The 18,118-nt window shown below is 44.1% G+C and overlaps 1 protein-coding gene across 1 annotated transcript; it reads right to left on the bottom strand.

Moving 5' to 3' along the window:
• Positions 1 to 2,384: 2,384 nt before the first annotated feature.
• On the bottom strand, positions 2,385 to 15,182 carry F2RL1 (F2R like trypsin receptor 1). Its single transcript, XM_007175888.2, has 2 exons — positions 14,971 to 15,182; positions 2,385 to 5,024 (listed from the first exon to the last, which is right to left on the bottom strand). Exons 1-2 carry the CDS (start codon positions 15,050 to 15,052, stop codon positions 3,913 to 3,915), a joined length of 1,194 nt encoding a protein of 397 aa, XP_007175950.1. The 5' UTR covers positions 15,053 to 15,182; the 3' UTR covers positions 2,385 to 3,912.
• Positions 15,183 to 18,118: the final 2,936 nt, after the last annotated feature.

Below are 18,118 nucleotides of genomic sequence, written 5' to 3'. Positions count from 1 at the left end.
AGAATGTTGCTAATGTGGGAATCCTGATTTAATTATTTGCATTTAATAAGGCAAAAATGTTGCAATAATTGTGGGATGAGTGAATGAACCACTCACACTTGCTGGGTGCTGATGGCTTAACTAGAGTTCGTGGATCCCACAGGCTAGGGCTGTTTTCTGCAGGAGGCGGTGCAGAACTGGTTGTGCCTAATTTCTCGCCCATAGAGACAGACACTGGGAAATAGTCCACAGATTGACGAACAGGTAGAGGCAAAGGCAGCTCATACCCAAACCACAGAATTCGTCATACTCTCCCTCAAAAAAAGACATTTCCAAAGTGTGACCTGAGTGACTCCAATTATTTACATTTAAACAACCATCTCAGTGACATTCCAAGGCTTTGGATAAAATGGAGGACCAGATCCCTCAGGGTCTGGTTTTTTCCCCTTCAGAATTAGGAGTGGGGATGGACTAGACACATCCCTTTGACTAGTGTGAAATCAGAAACTTCGCTTTTTAAGACAACATCCAAGCTCTGCAGCAGAGCCATGATTTTAATCGATGAGACCAGGGAACAGTATGATGAACTGTACCTTTGATTTGGTAATACATTCCAGTCCTCCAAGGGCCTCCAGAGGGTTAAAGTTACAGGAACAAAGTTGTAATCAGTAAACTGTGCATACTGATGAGATTATAGCCCCAGGATTTATGAAATCTCGATAACTGGGAAATTAATTACCTCTGAAACTCCTGCTACAAACAACTGAAATGACATACAGAGAAATGCCCAAACAACTCCAATCAAGCCAGTTTAACATGTGTCCCGCACAGTGGGACAATCCACATTCACTTTCAAATTAAGAGAGCTCTCCTTTAGTCAATGGAGCCAAAGGAGTGCAACATTCAAGTATTCAGATAGTTTAGAAAAATCAGAGCACACTAAAACTGGGGGCACAGAGCAAAGACAAGAACATCCAGGGCACTTCCAAGCTCAGGTTCATAGTTCCTCCTCCCTCCCGTCAGGGGCCTGATTCAGGTAGAACAAGACCTTTGTGAGCCACTCCTCAAAGGCAAAAGAAACAAACATGATTGGAAAAGAATTTGCTTTAGCAAACAAACACTCATGATTCTATTTCCCCAATCTTTTTTTTTACACTTCTTAATGTAGATTCACAGACTTGGTGAAAATGAACCAAGAAAAATACTTCTTCGATAGGTAGTGATTAAATTATGATCACCCGTGCACGGAATACTACCTAGGCACTGAAAATAATGAGGAAGATCCATATGAATTGATTTAGAAGTTGACATATACATGCACATATATGTATTTACATACACATACATATTCATTCTTATTTTAAGAGTATAACATACATATAACATACATATAAAATACATATGTTTCCTATAAATTATAAAAATTAGTTCCCTCTGAGAAATAAGAATGGGCATGAGTAGCAAAGAAGTAAATTTTTTTATTTTATATATTTTTATTCAGTTTGATTTTTTTAACCATCAGCATGTATTATAAAAATGACTAATTAAGAAATAGCAGGGACTTCCCTGGTGGCGCAGTGGTTAAGAATCCGCCTGCCAGTACAGGGGACATGGGTTCGATCCCTAGTCTGGGAAGATCCCACATGCTGCGGAGCAACTAAGCCCGTGCGCCACAACTACTGAGCCTGGGCTCTAGAGCCCACGAGCCACAACTGCTGAAGCCTGTGCGCCTGGAGCCTGTGCGCCTGGAGCCCGTGCTCTGCAACAAGAGAAGCCACCGCAATGAGAAGCCCAGGCAGAGCAACGAAGAGTAGCCCCCGCTCGCCGCAACTAGAGAAAGCCCGCATGCAGGAACGAAGACACAACGCAGCCAAAAATAAATAAATTAATTAAAATAACTTAAAAAAAAATACAAAGATGTCTACACGCAGATGTTCAATGTAGCACTGTTTTTTTTTTTTTACTAGTTAATTAATTAATTTATTTTATTTTTGGCTGCATTGGGTCTTTGTTGCCGTGCGCGGGCTTTCTCTAGTTGTGGCGAGCGAGGGCTACTCTTCAATGTGGTGCGCAGGCTTCTCATTGTGGTGGCTTCTCTTGTTGTGGAGCACAGGCTCTAGGCATGCAGGCTTCAGTAGTTATGGCACGCAGGCTCAGTAGTTGTGGCTCATGGGGTCCGGCACGTGGGCTCAGTTGTTCTGCGGCACATGGGATCTTCCCAGACCACGGTTCGAACCCGTGTCCCCTGCACTGGCAGGCGGATTCTTTTTTTTTTTTTTTTTTTTTTTTTTTTTTTTTTTTTTTTTGGCAGGCGGATTCTTAACCACTGCGTCACCAGGGAAGCCCAGCACTGTTTTAAAAGAGGAAAAAAAAAAAAAAAAAGTGGGAGAGAGAGAAACAATTTCAGGAGCCATAGGTAGGAAATAACTAAATGACTAAAATGTCACAATATATCCAAAATATTAAGTGGTCTGTATCCTTTAAAAATGGAGGTCAATTCATAGATGCAGACGTGGAAAGAATTCTAAAATGTGGTTAAAAGAAAAACAATTATCACAGAGCAATGTGTATAATATGGCCCTATTTACGTAAAAAATAAGATGTGAGAATCACTTTCATTTCTTCTTAGAAGAGTGATGCCTTTGCTTCCCTTCTCTCACTCCCTCCCTCGAAAACAAAAATGAAAGCAAAAGCCACATAATTCAGAGATAAGTTGTAAAAAATAAGTCATGTGTTATTTATAAATCAATCATACAATAAAACAATTATTTTAAAAGGTCACAAATACACCAGTTGTATAAAGTCAGCTTGGAGTCAAGTACCTCTTTAAATACATTGCAAATCACTTCTATTTCAGAAGTTCTTCTCCAAACGGATGTGGTTCAAACCCAGTGACGGCTTTATAATTTCATATTTGATAACAAGTCAACAAAACTGGCAATAAATAGTCCAACAATAATTTTTTAAAATACTAAGTGGTAAACACTATTCCTAGTTGTAAAACAATCTATTATTCAGACAACCTGAAGATTTCATTGTAGTCAGTAAAGAGTTACACAAAATTTATTTTTCTACATTTAAAATCCTTGCTGTATTTTCCTTGAAGTGATAATGATACACACAAAAGCTCAAAGGATTGATAAATAATTGAAAGTCCCAATAAGTCAACAAACAGACTTCATTATAAGCTGAACATAAAAGAGACACACAACATTCTGTTTGCTTCTCTTTTCAAAAACTGCCATGGCCCCTTGTCAAGTGGAAGCAGTACCCAGACCAATAGTTCCCAAAGTTTGGAGTGCACGAAAATCTTGTTAAAATGAAGGTTCCTGGGCCCTGTCCCCAGACTCTGAGCTCTGATTCCTGAGTATAATGAATCTGCATTTTTCAACAAGATCCACAAGGATTTTGATGAGGTGGTACAAGAACCCCACTGACCATTCAAAACTGTCCAGTCCTAACTTATTGCCATTGGTTGGAAACTTGATTCTGGGCAGCTCCCTCACCTCTTTAGTTTCCTTATCCTTAAAGCCAGTCAATTGCACCAATCATCTCTGAGGGCCCTGAAGCCCTAACATGCTTGTGACTGACCCCAGATGTAAAATGTAGTTTTAGCTAAGAACGTAGTCTTCACGCCAAGACTAGTCTTTGCAAATCACTGGGTTTCTGTCTTTTCTCCACCTTCTGAAAAGTCTGCTTCTATCAGTTCCGTTTCCAGGAGCACCTGAGTAGAGGAATTCTGAAACTGACATCTATGTTAATTTGGGGGACTTTCCCTATGCAAACAGGGCCGCTCCCAGCAATCCTGAGAGGTGTTGCATATACATGGTATGTGGTGAAACCCGCTTGGTAGGGAAACAGCAGAAGCATCCCCATAATGTTAATCAGGTTCCAAATCCCCCTACATAACTTCCATCCAAGGAGCTGGAAAACTCAATAGGAGGTTTTAACACTGGTTGAACTTGAAGAGTAAGAGCTGGATTTCCTAGAGAATTTCATTGATGTGAGGGATACTTGCATCTGCTTTACAGTACGGACGTTCCGACAAAGCAGAGCATTCTTTGCATGATCCCTGAAGTCTTCTGAAATGAAGTAATAGACAAAGGGGTCAATGCAGCTGTTGAGGGTGGAGAGGCAGAGGGCTACGACGTACAGGGCATAGACGTGGCTCTGGCCCCGGTTTTTAATCAGGAAGTAATGCACCACGAGCAGAAGGTTACTAGGAGTGAAGCAGATCAGGTACATGGCCAGGACAGTGACGATGAGCTTGATGGCTCTCTGCCTCTTCTTTCCTGAGTTTTTATCCAAGGCAGAAGATTGGAGGGTCCGGATCATCAGCACATAGGCAAAGGCCGTAAGGAAGGCTGGGAACAGAAAGACTCCGATGGCCAGAGAGAGGAAATAATTGAACATGTCCCCCACCAACACCTCCTTTGGCAAAACATCATGACAGGTGGTGATGTTAAGTGCTGGGATGTAGATGGTCTGCTTCACAACGTATAAGGGGATAGTAACCAGCAGAATCAGCAGCCATATTCCCAGGGAGACACTGATGGCAATGCTCGCCTTCTTCATGGGGTACACCATGGGGTTCACGATGACCCAGTACCTCTGCACACTGAGACAGGTCATGAAGAGGATGGAGCAGTACATGTTGCCGTAGAAAAAGCCAACGAGTACCTTGCAAAGAGATTCCCCGTAAATCCAGTTGTTGCCATGGATGTGATAGGCAATCTTCAAAGGGAACCAGATAACAGAGAGGAGGTCCGCCAAGGCCAGGTTGGCCATGTAAATCACAGCAGGGTGCTTCTTCTTCGCCCGGAAAAGAAAGACCCACAGGGCCATGCCATTACTCGGCAAACCAACTGCAAATACGATCACGTAGACAATTGGAAGAAAGACAGTAGTCAGTTTTCCAGTGAGGACAGAGGCAGAAAACTTATCCACAGAAAAGCCTGGTTCCACTGTTTCTCCTCTCCCAGTGATCTGAGGTGAGTTATCAACGTAACCAATGAGACTTCTTCCTTTAGAGGGTCTACTGGTTCCTGCGCAAGAAAGGCAAGGCAGACAAGGGTCATTACAGAAATCAATGTTTCCACAGAAATGCTGGTGCGAAGGTCACGGACAAGATGGTGCTGTTAAGTGCTACAGTTACCTGAAAATTTGGGCACAAGAGGAAAGGAGGAGAGCAGCTGAGGAGAAACAGAAGCAGAATGAACTGAAAGGGATTGAGAGAGAACTGGCACGGACAGCATGTTATGGCAGCCCTGCCTTTCTCCAGAGCAGTGTAGGTGGAGAAAGCTTCCTGTGCTGTGTGAAAGAAGAGAAAGGAAAAAGACAGGAGGAGTACACAAAATACTTATGGGCGCTTTCTTTGGGTGATGGAATTACTGAGATTTCTATGGTCTGGATTTGTTTGCTTGCTGCTTTTTTTTTTTTTTTTTTTTTTACAGCAGGTATTTTTTATGGGAGGGTTGGGAAGTATGTGTAGAATATAACATTGATTTCTATGAATCTCAAAAAATATAACATTGATTTCTATGAATCTCGAATATCTCATTGATTTCTGCGAATCTCGTATTTCAATTTATTTTTACAAACTGTCCACGCTCATTAGTTCCTACCTGTTCTCATCATGGCCATCTATCTCACTTGGGGCCGCAAGACAGTATCCAGCCTGGCCTGTCACTCCCTAGTCCAAAGTCCAACACGGCAAGATTCCCAGGAGCACAGAGATAGTCCCTCTCCAGACACAAGGACAGCCTCAGCCGTGGGCAGGGATCCCCCACTTCTGTGTGGGCCTCCTGGAGACCTTCCCATGGAGGCCAGAGGGCAGGCAAGCCTTCCGGCCTCAAGGTCACTGGACGGATAGGTGCATGATTTCTGTTCAGACAAATTTGTATTCTGACTTTTAAGCAAGTAACATGGCAAGCTTTAACAATTTCCACTCTCATCCCCATATTATGAATTAAACTTTACAAATCACAAACCAATGGCATAGCCAGCCTATGCCAATGAAGTGCTCACGGGTGTGCAGATGAACGTGAGGGACGATGTGAGGACATGGAAGGATCTGACTTTAATTCTGGGGAAGAGCAGTCCTTCACCATGGCACTACAGTATGCCAGGGAGGATGTTCAACCTACTCACAAGTCTATCTGATAATTTGTATGCTTAGTCATCATTTTTTCCTCTCCTACCTTTGTACCCAGGTTCAGCAGGATTATTCACTTCTCTTAAGGCTTCCCAACTAAGAAGTGACAGTGATTAGGGTGGGATGAAAGGGTGTAGAGATCAATATTTCACTTTTCATTTAGCAGAGTGGGTAGCCCCCCAAAAGAGATGTCCATGTCCTAATCCCTAGAATCTGTAATCCTCACCTTATTTAGAAAAAAGGTCTTTGTAGATGCAATTAGGATCTTGAGATGGGAAGATCATCCTGGATTACCCAGGTGGGTCCTAAGTCCAATGACAATTGTCTTTAGAAGAGAAAGACAGAGGGAGATCTGAGAGAGAAGGAAGACAGAAAGGAGAAAGCAATGTGAAAATGGAGGCGGAGATTGGAGTAAAGCCAAGGAACAAGCTAAGTAATGCCAAGGAATACCAACAGCCACCAGTAGCTGGAGGAGGCATGGAACGGAGTCTCCCCTAGAGCCTTGAGAGGTGCCCACATTTTGATTTCAGACTCTTGACCTCCAGAACTGTGAGAAAATAAGGTCTTACTAACTGAAAACAACAGCGTGTGGCAATTTGTTATGGCAGCCACAGGAAGTTAGTACACTTAGGAGAGACTAATCTCTTGTTCCAATTTCTTTTATAATTTTTTCAAAAGAGCATGAATTATTTTTAAATTTAAAAAATAAAATAATATTCCTATGTATTACAGTGTTCTTCAAAGCTTGACCATAACCCACAGTAAGAAACATATTCTATATGGTAACCCAGTTTTGATACATATATCCATAATGGAAAAAAAGTTTCACAAAATAATTAGCTTTATTGTGCAGGGTACACTCTAATACTTTCTACTGTATTCTGTTCCATTCTTATAAAATCCAGTCACCACCTTCTACATTGATTGCATGACCCACTTACATGTTTTTCACAACCAGTTTAGCAGAGTGACCGATTTTACACACCACAAGAGAATAGTAACGACATATTTATAGACTGGTAATGTCTGTGGAACTCGCTCCAGGAGCCAAAATGGCAAGAGTCGCTGTGTGAGATTACAGGTTTAATTCCAGGACTGTCCTAATTCCTTTATCCTTAATTCCTAATTTCCTTATCCCCATGGTCCCTGGCAGAGCCCTGGACCTAGCACCTGGGGTGGATTGAAAAGCTTAGCTAGCCCTACCGATGAAGGAAAGGAAGAAGAATCAAGGGCTCAGCTCATGTCTTTAGAGCTCTAGTCTGGCCCAGTTAGTACCCAAACCACACACGCCGGCAGGGGATTCCAGGAGTACAGCCCTGCAAAATAAAACCACCTTAATACCAACAAGCACCCGCGCTTAATAAGGGCTCATATCGTGCGTCCAGCGTTGCTTTCAACACTTTACGTGTATTAGCTTACTTCACTTTCACAACACCTTATGAGGAGGTACTATTATTAGAGCCGCATTTTCTAGATGCATAAACTGAAGCTTGAAAAAATTGAGTAACCTTTCCAAGGCTGAACAGTTGTTAGGTAGGAGAGTCAGGATTCAACCCAAGGCAGTCCGTTTCTAGACTCCCTGGTTCTAACCCCTATATCACACTGAGCCTCGGAGACCGAGGTGAGGTTACGCACTGGAGTCTACTGAGACCAACCTAACCTGTGCGGATTCCACACGTGTGTTCTCAAACAGAAAATTTTAAATGTAAAATTTTACCATTTTAACCCCCCCCCTTTGAACTAGCCCCTCCTCTAATAATTTATATATTTATTTGTATTAATATTAACATGTTCTGGAAGACTTTCAGAGGTGTAAGAGAATCCTATAAATCCTCCATTGGTTTGAAAAGCGGTTACCGGCTCTCCGGAGAGGCAGGTGGGGCAAAGCTGGTGACTGGACAGTGGACCCCTGTTCTGAGGATTCTTCCATTCAGAGAGCTGGGACACCCACCCCAGAAACAGCCCACCAGAGACCAAGTCAATGAGTCAGACTGCGTTTCTGCAGAATGGAGCCGCCAAGATTTTCTAATTACCACAAAAAGACTCAATTGTTTCCCTTGGTACCAAAACAAACAAAAAAAATTACGTAACTTGCTTTATAAAAGGGAAGAAAATCTAAGTATTGATTGTCCGGAGTTACCCACATCACAAAAATGATAACCAGACGTTATTTGCCTCCGCAGGGAAGAAGTACCTATGAAGTAATCTTGCAACAAACAAACGAACGAACGAACCCTCATCTGAACAAGCCTCTGGATCCAACTGCCAAATTAATAGAAATAAAGGGGACACTAGGACATATTAAATAACATAAGAATGTTGTTAGCAAAATCCAGGCTGTGGAAACTGCTACAGGATAAGAAGCTCATTTCTTCAAAATATAAATTACAAGGCAAAAACCAAGAAAGAGGTGTGGAGGTAGGACTCATAAATTAAAAGACTTACAAGACAATATTAACCTTATGTAATGTGTGGACCCTGTTTGGATCCTGATTCAAACAAACTATTAATATAGTATTTATGACACTTATGAAACAATTAGAAATATGAACACTGACTGATTATATTACACAATTTTTGTCAGTGGTTATTATGTGGTGATGTTTGAAAAGGAAATTGCCATCTTTTATGAATACATACTGAAATATTTTAAGATGAAATTACATCTGGATTTATTCCAAAATAACACGAGGAGGGGAACCCTCAGATGCTGCTGGTGGGAATGTAAAGTGATGCAGTCACTGTGCAAAATAATTTGGCAGTTCCTGAAACGGCTCACCATAGAGTTGCCATATGACCCATCAATTCCGACTCCTAAGTATACACCCAGGACAAATGAAAACACGTGTTCACACAGAAACTTATACAGGAATGTTCATAACAGCATTATTCATGAAAGCCCCAAAGCAGAAATAACAAAATGTCCACAGCTGATGAATGGGTAGCCGAAATGTGGTATACGCATACAATGGAACATTATTTAGCAATAAAAGGAAATGAAGAACTGATACACGCTACAATACAGATGAACCTTGAAAAGATTATGCTTTTGAAAGAAGTCAGTCACAAAGGAATATGTATTGTATGATTCCATTTATAATAAATGCCCTGAATAGGCAAATCCACAGACAAAAAGTAGATTAGTGGTTGCCAGGAGCTGGGGAATGGGGCAAATTGGGGGATGATGCCTAAGAGCGGGGGTGGGGGGGGGGGAGTGGGATGTTCTTATGGGGTAATAAAAATATTCTAAAGTTGATTGTGGTGATGGATAGACAACTGTGAATATTCTAAAATGCACTGAATTGTAGACTTGGAATAGGTGAATTGTATGGTCTGCAAATTATATCTTAAAGCTGTTAAAGAATAACACAGGAAGGAGGGCAGGAAGGAGGCTGGGGCATCATTATTAAAGCTGAGTGAGGGGTACCTGGGATTCACTGTAATATTCTACTTTCAAATGTCTAAAGTTTTCCATAAAAATAAACACATGCCAGGTCAGGAAGGTTCATGTAAAGAGGGATAAGAATCTATTTTAAATAAGAATACTAAAATAAAGGGGGAGGGGGGGGAAGAGCAAGAAATACTACAAAAAGTTAGGGAAGGATTCAAAGAGAGAGAGAGAAAGAAAAATTTCCTGAGAGTATTCCAACATACAACCTTGAATGATCTCAATCTGAAATACCAGTCATATTAGCTATGTTCATTGTACCAGTGGCAGAGCACACAACCAGCCTGCTGCTTGGTATAACACTGGTCAGTTCTAACACTGGTAAATGTCAAGATGCTGCTCAAAGTTCCCTGAAGCCCTTTCAGCACAGTGCACAGACTTTTACCTTGTACAGTATCCTATCCCAGTCACCCAAACTCACAGAACTTGTCTAGAACTGATGCTATTCCAGCTTCCAACTCTATAACCCATCTGTATACCAGACAAAATCATTTATATTTTAGAGAGTGAAGATGAAATTAAATGTACATATGAAGTTTAAACACATGTAAAGTTTAAACACACAAAAGCATTCTCCATTTGGGACCTGTAATCAACAATACTTGCCCAAGTACACAAGAATATGCACCCACTGATGCTCAAGGCAGCATCCCCCCACCCCAATACAAACAAACAGGAAATAAGCAACGTTCATCAACCACCACTCCTAACTTACCATATCCTCAGCACAGTCCCTAGCATTAATAGCAGACACTACACTATTTAATAAGCATTGAAATGGAAAGATAGTCACAATATGTCCATTGAAAAAAAGCAACTGGTGGAATAATATGCTTCCATCTATATAACAAAATTATAATTTGTTTGCAAATCTGAAGTCTAGAAAAATACCCACTAAACTATAAACAATGGCCATCTCTATAGAGTAAAATGGATGGGGAGGGGAAAGCTTACTTTTTTTACTTCACACCCCTCTATGTTGTTTGGATTACTTTTTCAAAGGAGTGTAAATTGGTACAATCTATTTGGAGGGCAATTTGGCAAAAACGTCAAAATTTTCAGTGTGCTTGCCCTATGACTCATCAATTTATTGCTAGGAATTTGTCCTGCACATACACTAGCTAAAGTGCACAAAAACACTATGTACAAGAATATTTACTAGAATATTGTTTACCATGGTAAAACAAAAATGTTAGTTTCAATGACCATCGAAAAACAAAAAAGGCTAGTTCAATAATTTATGGCATTTATACAATGAATAATATTCCCTCTACACAGGTATGGACAGATTTTTTTTATACTGACCATGAATAGATCTACTAGGTTAGAAAAAAAATAACTGTAGGACAGAATGTACAGTATGATCCTTCTATTGTTACAAAATACATATATTTCTGAATAGAGAAGTCTATTGAGAGTGAAGAGGGGAGAGAACAGGGGATGTTTCGCTTTCTTTTTAACTCTTCTGATTTGTACAATTTGGGGGAAAAAATGCATGGAAAACTTTTAACTTTAAAACGCTACCTGGGGCTTCCCTGGTGGCGCAGTGGTTGAGGACCTGCCTGCCAATGCAGGGGACGCAGGTTCGGGCCCTGGTCTGGGAGGATCCCACATGCCACGGAGCAACTGGGCCCGTGAGCCACAACTACTGAGCCTGAACGTCTGGAGCCTCTGCTCCGCAACAAGAGAGGCCGCGATAGTGAGAGGCCCGCGCACCGCGATGAAGAGTGGCCCCCACTTGCCGCAACAAGAGAAAGCCCTCACACAGAAACGAAGACCCAACACATCCAAAAATAAAAAAATAATAATAAATAAATAATAAATTAAAAAATTAAAAAACAAAACAAAAAAACACTACCTGTTCTTTGTTATATTAAGCGTCCTCCTGTTGCCCACCCTCCCAACCAAAGCAAGTACAGAGCAGCTACTTTGTTTAAACTCTCCTCTTGTGTTCTTTCCCCTACTATCCTCCTCACCCCAAATCTTCTTTTGCTCCAACCTTTTGGAGCACAGATCAAAAAAAATAAAAGCTTCAGTTGCTCGGTACCCCTTCTCTAGGTACACTTTAGTCAACTTTCTCGTGTTCTTTCAGGATGAACTGTTTTCCTCTCAACACTTGTCCAGCTAATAAAACCATAAGAAAGACAAACACAGACTTCACTAAAACATTGCTTATCACGGTTAATTAGTAACTACAAGGCCAGGAAGGCGACCAAACACAAATTTAAAGTCCCATCTTCATGTTCTATGTGTTCTCTCTTATTACAAAACACTGGAAATAGCCCATGTGTCTATCAACAGAGGACCAATTAAAAATTATGATACATCCATTGACAACATTTTAGAGTCATTAAAAATGTTTTATATTTACTGATATGCTACTGATGTTTATATAAACACATACTTGTACAAAAAAAATTTCTCTGTGAATATGTATTTTATGCATGGATGTATGAAAGCATGAGAAAGGCTAGAAACCAAAATGTTAGCAGTGCTTTGGGTACTGAGGGTGATTTAATTAGTGCAACCCCTTTTTTGGACTCATTTTTCCTTTACAGTGATCACATACAGCTTGTATAATTAAAAACCAATTACAAAAAGAACACAAGTTTCAGTCTCCAAAAGAAAAATGGAATGACTGCATTACAGGGGACTTCTCAGGTTTGTGACATGGTGGAAAGAAGTAAGCGCTTGAAAGAAGCTGACTTAAATGCTGAACTGCCATCAACCGCCAGGTCACTCTGGGCAAGTCCCTTCACTTCATTCTTCATTTGCTATTTATTTACTGATGTCCTTTAGGGAATGAGACTGTGCTGGACCGTGGTGATGGAGGTGCCGCTAGGGGTCCCTGGCCTCCTGGAGTACGTGATCTAGTGGGGAGACAGATGAAACATATTTACAGAAATAACTATCGATTACTGTTGTGATCAGAAAGAAAGCAGGGGCGTGATGGACAGTTTTCCTTGCCCCTCACTCCTCAATTCAGTGGCCCTTATCTGTAAAATGAGAAGGTTACACTCTAGGCTGAGTTCCCTTTCATAAGGCAGTCTTTTGGGGAAAAACCTTGGGGAAGAAAAATCAAACCTAGGATGTGTCCTGCTGCAAACTGAGGGGCACACCTTAGGGTCGAACCGAAGGGGGTAAGCAAAGACAGGTGCTAACGGGCAGAAACACTGGTGATGCCCTTCTTTAAAATTATTTTATTTTATTTTATTTATTTATGTCTGTGTTGGGTCTTCGTTTCTGTGCGAGGGCTTTCTCTAGTTGTGGCAAGCAGGGGCCACTCTTCATCGCGGTGCGCGGGCCTCTCTTCTTGCGGAGCACAGGCTCCAGACGCGCAGGCTCAGTAATTGTGGCTCACGGGCCCAGTCGCTCCGCGGCATGTGGGATCTTCCCAGACCAGGGCTCGAACCCGTGTCCCCTGCATTGGCAGGCAGATTCTCAACCACTGCGCCACCAGGGAAGCCCTGCCCTCTTTCTTAATCAAAATCAATCTAGCTTCAAGTTGTGAGGAAAGCTCCATCTACCTAAAGTCTCGCTGTTACTTAACTGACCCTTTAGGACAGTTACCCTGCAAAGGAGTAAAAGTATGTGGAGGGGAAAAAAAAGTGCAATATTAAATAGCTCTGGTTAACAAGTAACTTGATTTTTGTTGTTGTTAAAGTAAGTCCCCCTTATACTTCAGGAATCCCCCCAGCTCCAGCCCCTCACTTTGTAAACAAGAACAAGCCAGACACTCGGGCAAGCTTCCTATAGGAACCGTTTGAATCATAAAACAGATGAATCATCAACATCCACATAGTTTTTTTAAAAAATGTTTGCACATACTAAGCTTTGCTCCTAAATTTTAAGTTTATAAGTTTAAAACATAAGGGTAAACGGACATGCGTGCATCACAGTTTCAGTACTTCCTGGAAATAAATAAATGCCTTTATTCTTGTTTGTTTGTTTTTTAATTTTTAATACATCTTTATTGGAATATAATTGCTTCACAATACTGTGTTAGCTTCTGTTGCACAACAAAGAGAATCGGCCATATGCATACACATGTCCCCATATCCCCTCCCTCTTGAGCCTCCCTCCCATCCTCCCTATCCCACCCCTCTAGGTCATCACAAAGCACCGAGCCGATCTCCCTGTGCTATGCGACTGCTTCCCACCAGCCAACTATTTTACATTCGGTAGTGCTGTCAATATAATGTGTACCAGGGCTGCAGTTTTCAAGTATCCACCAAAATACCCTTTGCTGTAACTCCAAAGGGAAAAGAATCACATTCTTCCGTCTAATTCAAATTCACGGTGACTTGCTCTTTTACAATGTCTTTATGAAGAGGATAAAAGTGAGAACCTGCCTTTTACAACAGGTCTGCAAATTTCGCAGGGAAATTAACACTTCCCTTTTAAGGCTACCCTGGCTGCCCCAAACAGCGGGGCGTCCTTTAGCATCACAGCAGTGCCACACCAGGCTTAACAGCGCCTACGCCCTCGGAGGCCTGCTCAGCCCGGGCGGCTCCACCCGCAGCCGAACAAGTTCGAGCACACCCAGGGCAGCACACCCGTGGAACCCGGCTGCGGCGCACAAACTGGCACCTGAGCGCCGCCAGGGACGGCTCCCGTTATGTTCCCTTCCTGGGGCGGGCAGCCTCCGGCCTACAGACCTGAGCGGCAGCCAGCATGGCACCGAAGGGCGGGGAAACGCAGGGCCGTAAGGTCACTTGGTCGAATGTAAAGCAGGGTCGAAGAAGTTCCATTCATTAATCCGCCCAACTGGCCTAAACCTCGGGGTGAGCGCTCGTCACCCCAAGAACCCAGCAGGGTCCGGCCATGACTTCCACACCCCGGCTGTGCCCTGTGCCAGAAGAGCTGCAGGCCCCGGGGGCGTCTTGAACGCCGTGGGCCGACCCCAAAGAGTGGCCTCCAAAAGTGGAAGGAGGCTGCAAAAAGCGAGGCAGAAAGTTCCCAGGCCGCGGGCTCCCACCCACGCCACCCCGCTCTGGGCCATCAACTCGCTAACTCCGCGGGTCCCGCAGGACCAGCCCGGAAGAGTCTCAAGGGTGTGCGAAATGCTCCTTAAGGACTTTGGTGTTTGCGAAGAATCCCACCCGGGCCCGCGAGGCTAAGCCCTCTGGGTACTCCGTAGAAGCCAGCACTCCGCTCCCTCCCTTTCCCCTCCATAGACTTCAGCCTCTCCCGCTTGTCCCAGCTGGTTGCTCCCCGGGCGCAGGGATCCCCCTTCAAAGCCGCCGAGAGGAGGCTGCGGGATGTCGGGAGGAGTTGGCGGCGGCGGCAGAACACCCTTCGCGCACCTGCCCCTCTTCCCCCACCTGCCCATGGTGCCCAGGACCCCCGCTCCGTAGCCGCACGAGCCCTCCTTGGCCAAGTTTCTCACCTGGGACAGTGCGATTGCAGGAGGCAGAGGTCCCCAGCAGGATGACGCCCCCCAGCAGCCACGCCGCGCTCAGGCTTCGCATCCTTCCAGCAGCCCCGACACCCGGCGGGCGGGGAATTCGCCGCCACCGATTCGAAACTCAGAGTCCCACTCGCCGCTAGGAGAGAAAGCCACGCTCCCACCTGCCCCTAATTGGAGCCTCTGCGCACGCCTCCCCGGAGCTGGAAAAGTTTCAGTGAAACTCGAGAAGCTCGACGTACCTGCGCGAGGCCACGCCCCGGGGCCGGAACGCAACGCTCGGCTCTGCGGTTCGAAGACCGGGCGTCCCGGCCCCGCCCCCGGCCGCCGCGCCGCACGCTGTGGCCCCGCCTCCGCCGCCCCAGGTGCGCCAGCCGCTAAGGAGCTGTATCGGAATGAAAAGGGCTGGAACGCTCAGATCGCAAGGCCGAAAACTACCTTTAACCCTTAATTACTCCCAGGGAGCCAGCCAGCGTTGTCCATCCCCATCCCTCCCCTTTCCTAAATGGCAAAAAGCCAAGACCCGAGCTCGCTGCAGTTATCGTCGGTACTTGGTAGAGACTTCCCGGTGTCGTGGGCACTGTGGGATGAGGGGTGAGTTTCCAATCTGCATTGGCAGGATGGACGTCTGCGGACACCCGCGAACGCGATGGGGAGCAGGAAGGGGTCCCGGCCAACCCGAGTAATCATGGATCTGGGTTTAGGTTTCCGCTCTGATGTTAACTAGCTGTGACCCCTAGTAAGACTCTCACCCCCTTCTAGGCCCCTTTCCCAGTCTGTGAGGTGGTGAGGGAGAAAACATTTGTAACAGCTACTTTAAGTGCCGCGTATAAATGATTTAGGAGCACAGTCTAGATTAATCCCAAAACAACCCGCGTAATAAGTATAACTATTATTACCATATTACAGACGAGGAAATAGAACTGAGAAAGGTTGGATAAATTGCCCACAGTCACACAGTTGGTAGACACAGTTTGCAAATGTCCATCACAAGAAAACTTTAGTCTGTGACTTCTGCTTTCTTCTATTAATCACTGCGCTATAAATGCTCCCACCAGCGTCTTTTCTGCATTGGGATCCCACAGTCCAAAGAAATATATTAGCAGTATGTACACCTGTATGTATGTATGTATGTATGCAGAAATATATAAGAGGGGGTGTGGGGAGAAGGAGTGTGAGACTGGGGATCGCTGCACAAGTCCTTCATTATATTGGTAATGTCTTTTTACTGGCTTTAAAAAGATAAAGTGTACTGTAATTCATTTAAACTCTTGGGTAGTGGAGGAGCAGAGAAGAGAAACGTGAGAGCTGTCCTGAGATACTTGAAGAGTTAGCATGTAGAAGAGGATTAGACATGTTTTGAGTAGCTCCAGAGAGCAGAACTAGGTAGTAGCCACAATGGGGGGCTGATTTCAGCTCAATGTAGAAAGAGATTTTCAACAGGGCTCGCTGGGGGAGTTCCCTGGTGGTCCAATGGTTAGGACTCGGCTCTTTCACTTCCGTGGCCCAGGTACAATCCCAGGTGGGGAAACTAAGATCCCTGAAAGCCGCCAGGCATGGCCGTAAACAAACAAACAGCCCCCTGCCATAAATAAATAAATAAATAAAAACAGGGCCCCCTGGTCCCAGTCCTGGGGGCTGCCTGGTGAGGTTAAGGGCCATGTCACTGAAGGGCTTACAGCAAGGACCAGGGCATCCGTCCTGCAGGTTGGAGAGGGAATTCCCTCCCAGGATCAGGGGTCAGACTGGGTGACTCCAGGTAGCCTCTTGAGGGCCTTGAGTCCTGGGAGTCCATGATTCTTCCTTGAAGACCAAAGTTTGGTGAGTCAGTTGCCAGTGACCATCATTATTTATTGAACAGCCATAAACTGAATGGCCACCATCTTGGCCCTGTGAGTTTCTAGGATGGAGCTTACCTCTGATAAAGTCCCTGTGTCATGTGTGTGACCTCTTGGTGAACCTACCATGGGACCAATTAACGAACTAATGGGGGTTCCAGATAATTCAGGCAGACAAAATTGTATAAAATGTCATGTTAGCCAGTCGTTTCAACCATCCCCAATAAGACATTTCCCCAAATTTACATAAGTGGAGGGTTAGCATTCTGCCTCTTCCCTCTGCCCTGACAGAGCTCACAGGAGCAGGAAAATAAATGGTTGAAAAGGAAGAGAAGCAAATTGCTCTGAAGGTTCCATGAGAATGGAATAATTGCTCCCTGAATAACAGGAGTGGACTGCTTCCCAACACACACAGACAAGAGGGGCCAGGGAAAGCTGTCCAGTGAATGAGATCATTCTTTTTAACGGGTGCCTTTCAGTAGCCCCATCTCTTAAGAATCTCTCATTGCTATGTCTGGAGTTCTTTTGGAAATGTGGTAAGAGCATAGCCTTTGAAATTGTATAACCCTGTGGGCAAATTCTGGCCTTCCCCCTTCCTAACATCTGTGTGACTTGGGAGAAATTACTACTTACCCTCTCGAAGCTTTAAGTTCCTTACCTATAAAATGGAGTCAAGGGAATTTCCTGGTGGCCCAGTGGTTAGGACTCCGTGCTCTCACTGCCGAGGTCCCAGGTTCAATCCCTGGTCAGGGAACTAAGATCCCACAAGTCTCGTGGTGTGAAAAAGAAAAAAAATGGAGTCGATATTTTTTTACTTGAGATGTGCCTGAGGATAAAATAAATTGTGATTGTGTTTTTGTTTCCTTCCTTTCTCTCAGGAGTCTTCTTTACACCCCCTACCTGCACCTCAGCTCTCAGGATGCTGTGTCCCAGAATCACACCCCTGGGTCCTCTTTTCCTCCCTGGAAAAGTTGCCTTCTAGAAGCAGCACCAGGGCCTTCCTCATCCTGTCCAGGAGACAGTTCTCCTGGCGGGGATCAGGTCACTCCTGAGGGTCCTTCAGTAGGGAAGATACTCAATCCCAAGACATCCCTTCAATCTTTCCAAGCCTCCATTTCATCAGCTGTTATATGTAACTATTACATCTATAATCTGGGGATGATAATAGTACCTTTCTTATAGGCTGGTTATGAAGATTCAGTTTGCTAAATGCCCATAAAGTACTTCTTAGCACAGTTCCTCACATGTAGTAAATAAGAAATGGTAGCAACTATAGAATGACTGCCCCAAGG

Source organism: Balaenoptera acutorostrata, chromosome 2 (assembly GCF_949987535.1).
Source record: "Balaenoptera acutorostrata chromosome 2, mBalAcu1.1, whole genome shotgun sequence".
In the NCBI taxonomy this organism is placed as follows: Eukaryota; Metazoa; Chordata; class Mammalia; order Artiodactyla; family Balaenopteridae; genus Balaenoptera; species Balaenoptera acutorostrata.
The sequence above is the reverse complement of the archived record's forward strand: the minus strand, read 5'-3'. Positions and strand labels throughout refer to the sequence as shown.

Excerpts from the sequence above, each read along its gene's own strand:
- F2RL1 (XM_007175888.2), bottom strand. The coding sequence starts at position 15,052 with ATGCGAAGCCTGAGCGCGGCGTGGCTGCTGGGGGGCGTCATCCTGCTG. Across the intron at positions 5,025-14,970 it reads CTGCAATCGCACTGTCCCAG|GAACCAGTAGACCCTCTAAA; the intron begins GTGAGAAACTTG and ends TTTCTTGCGCAG.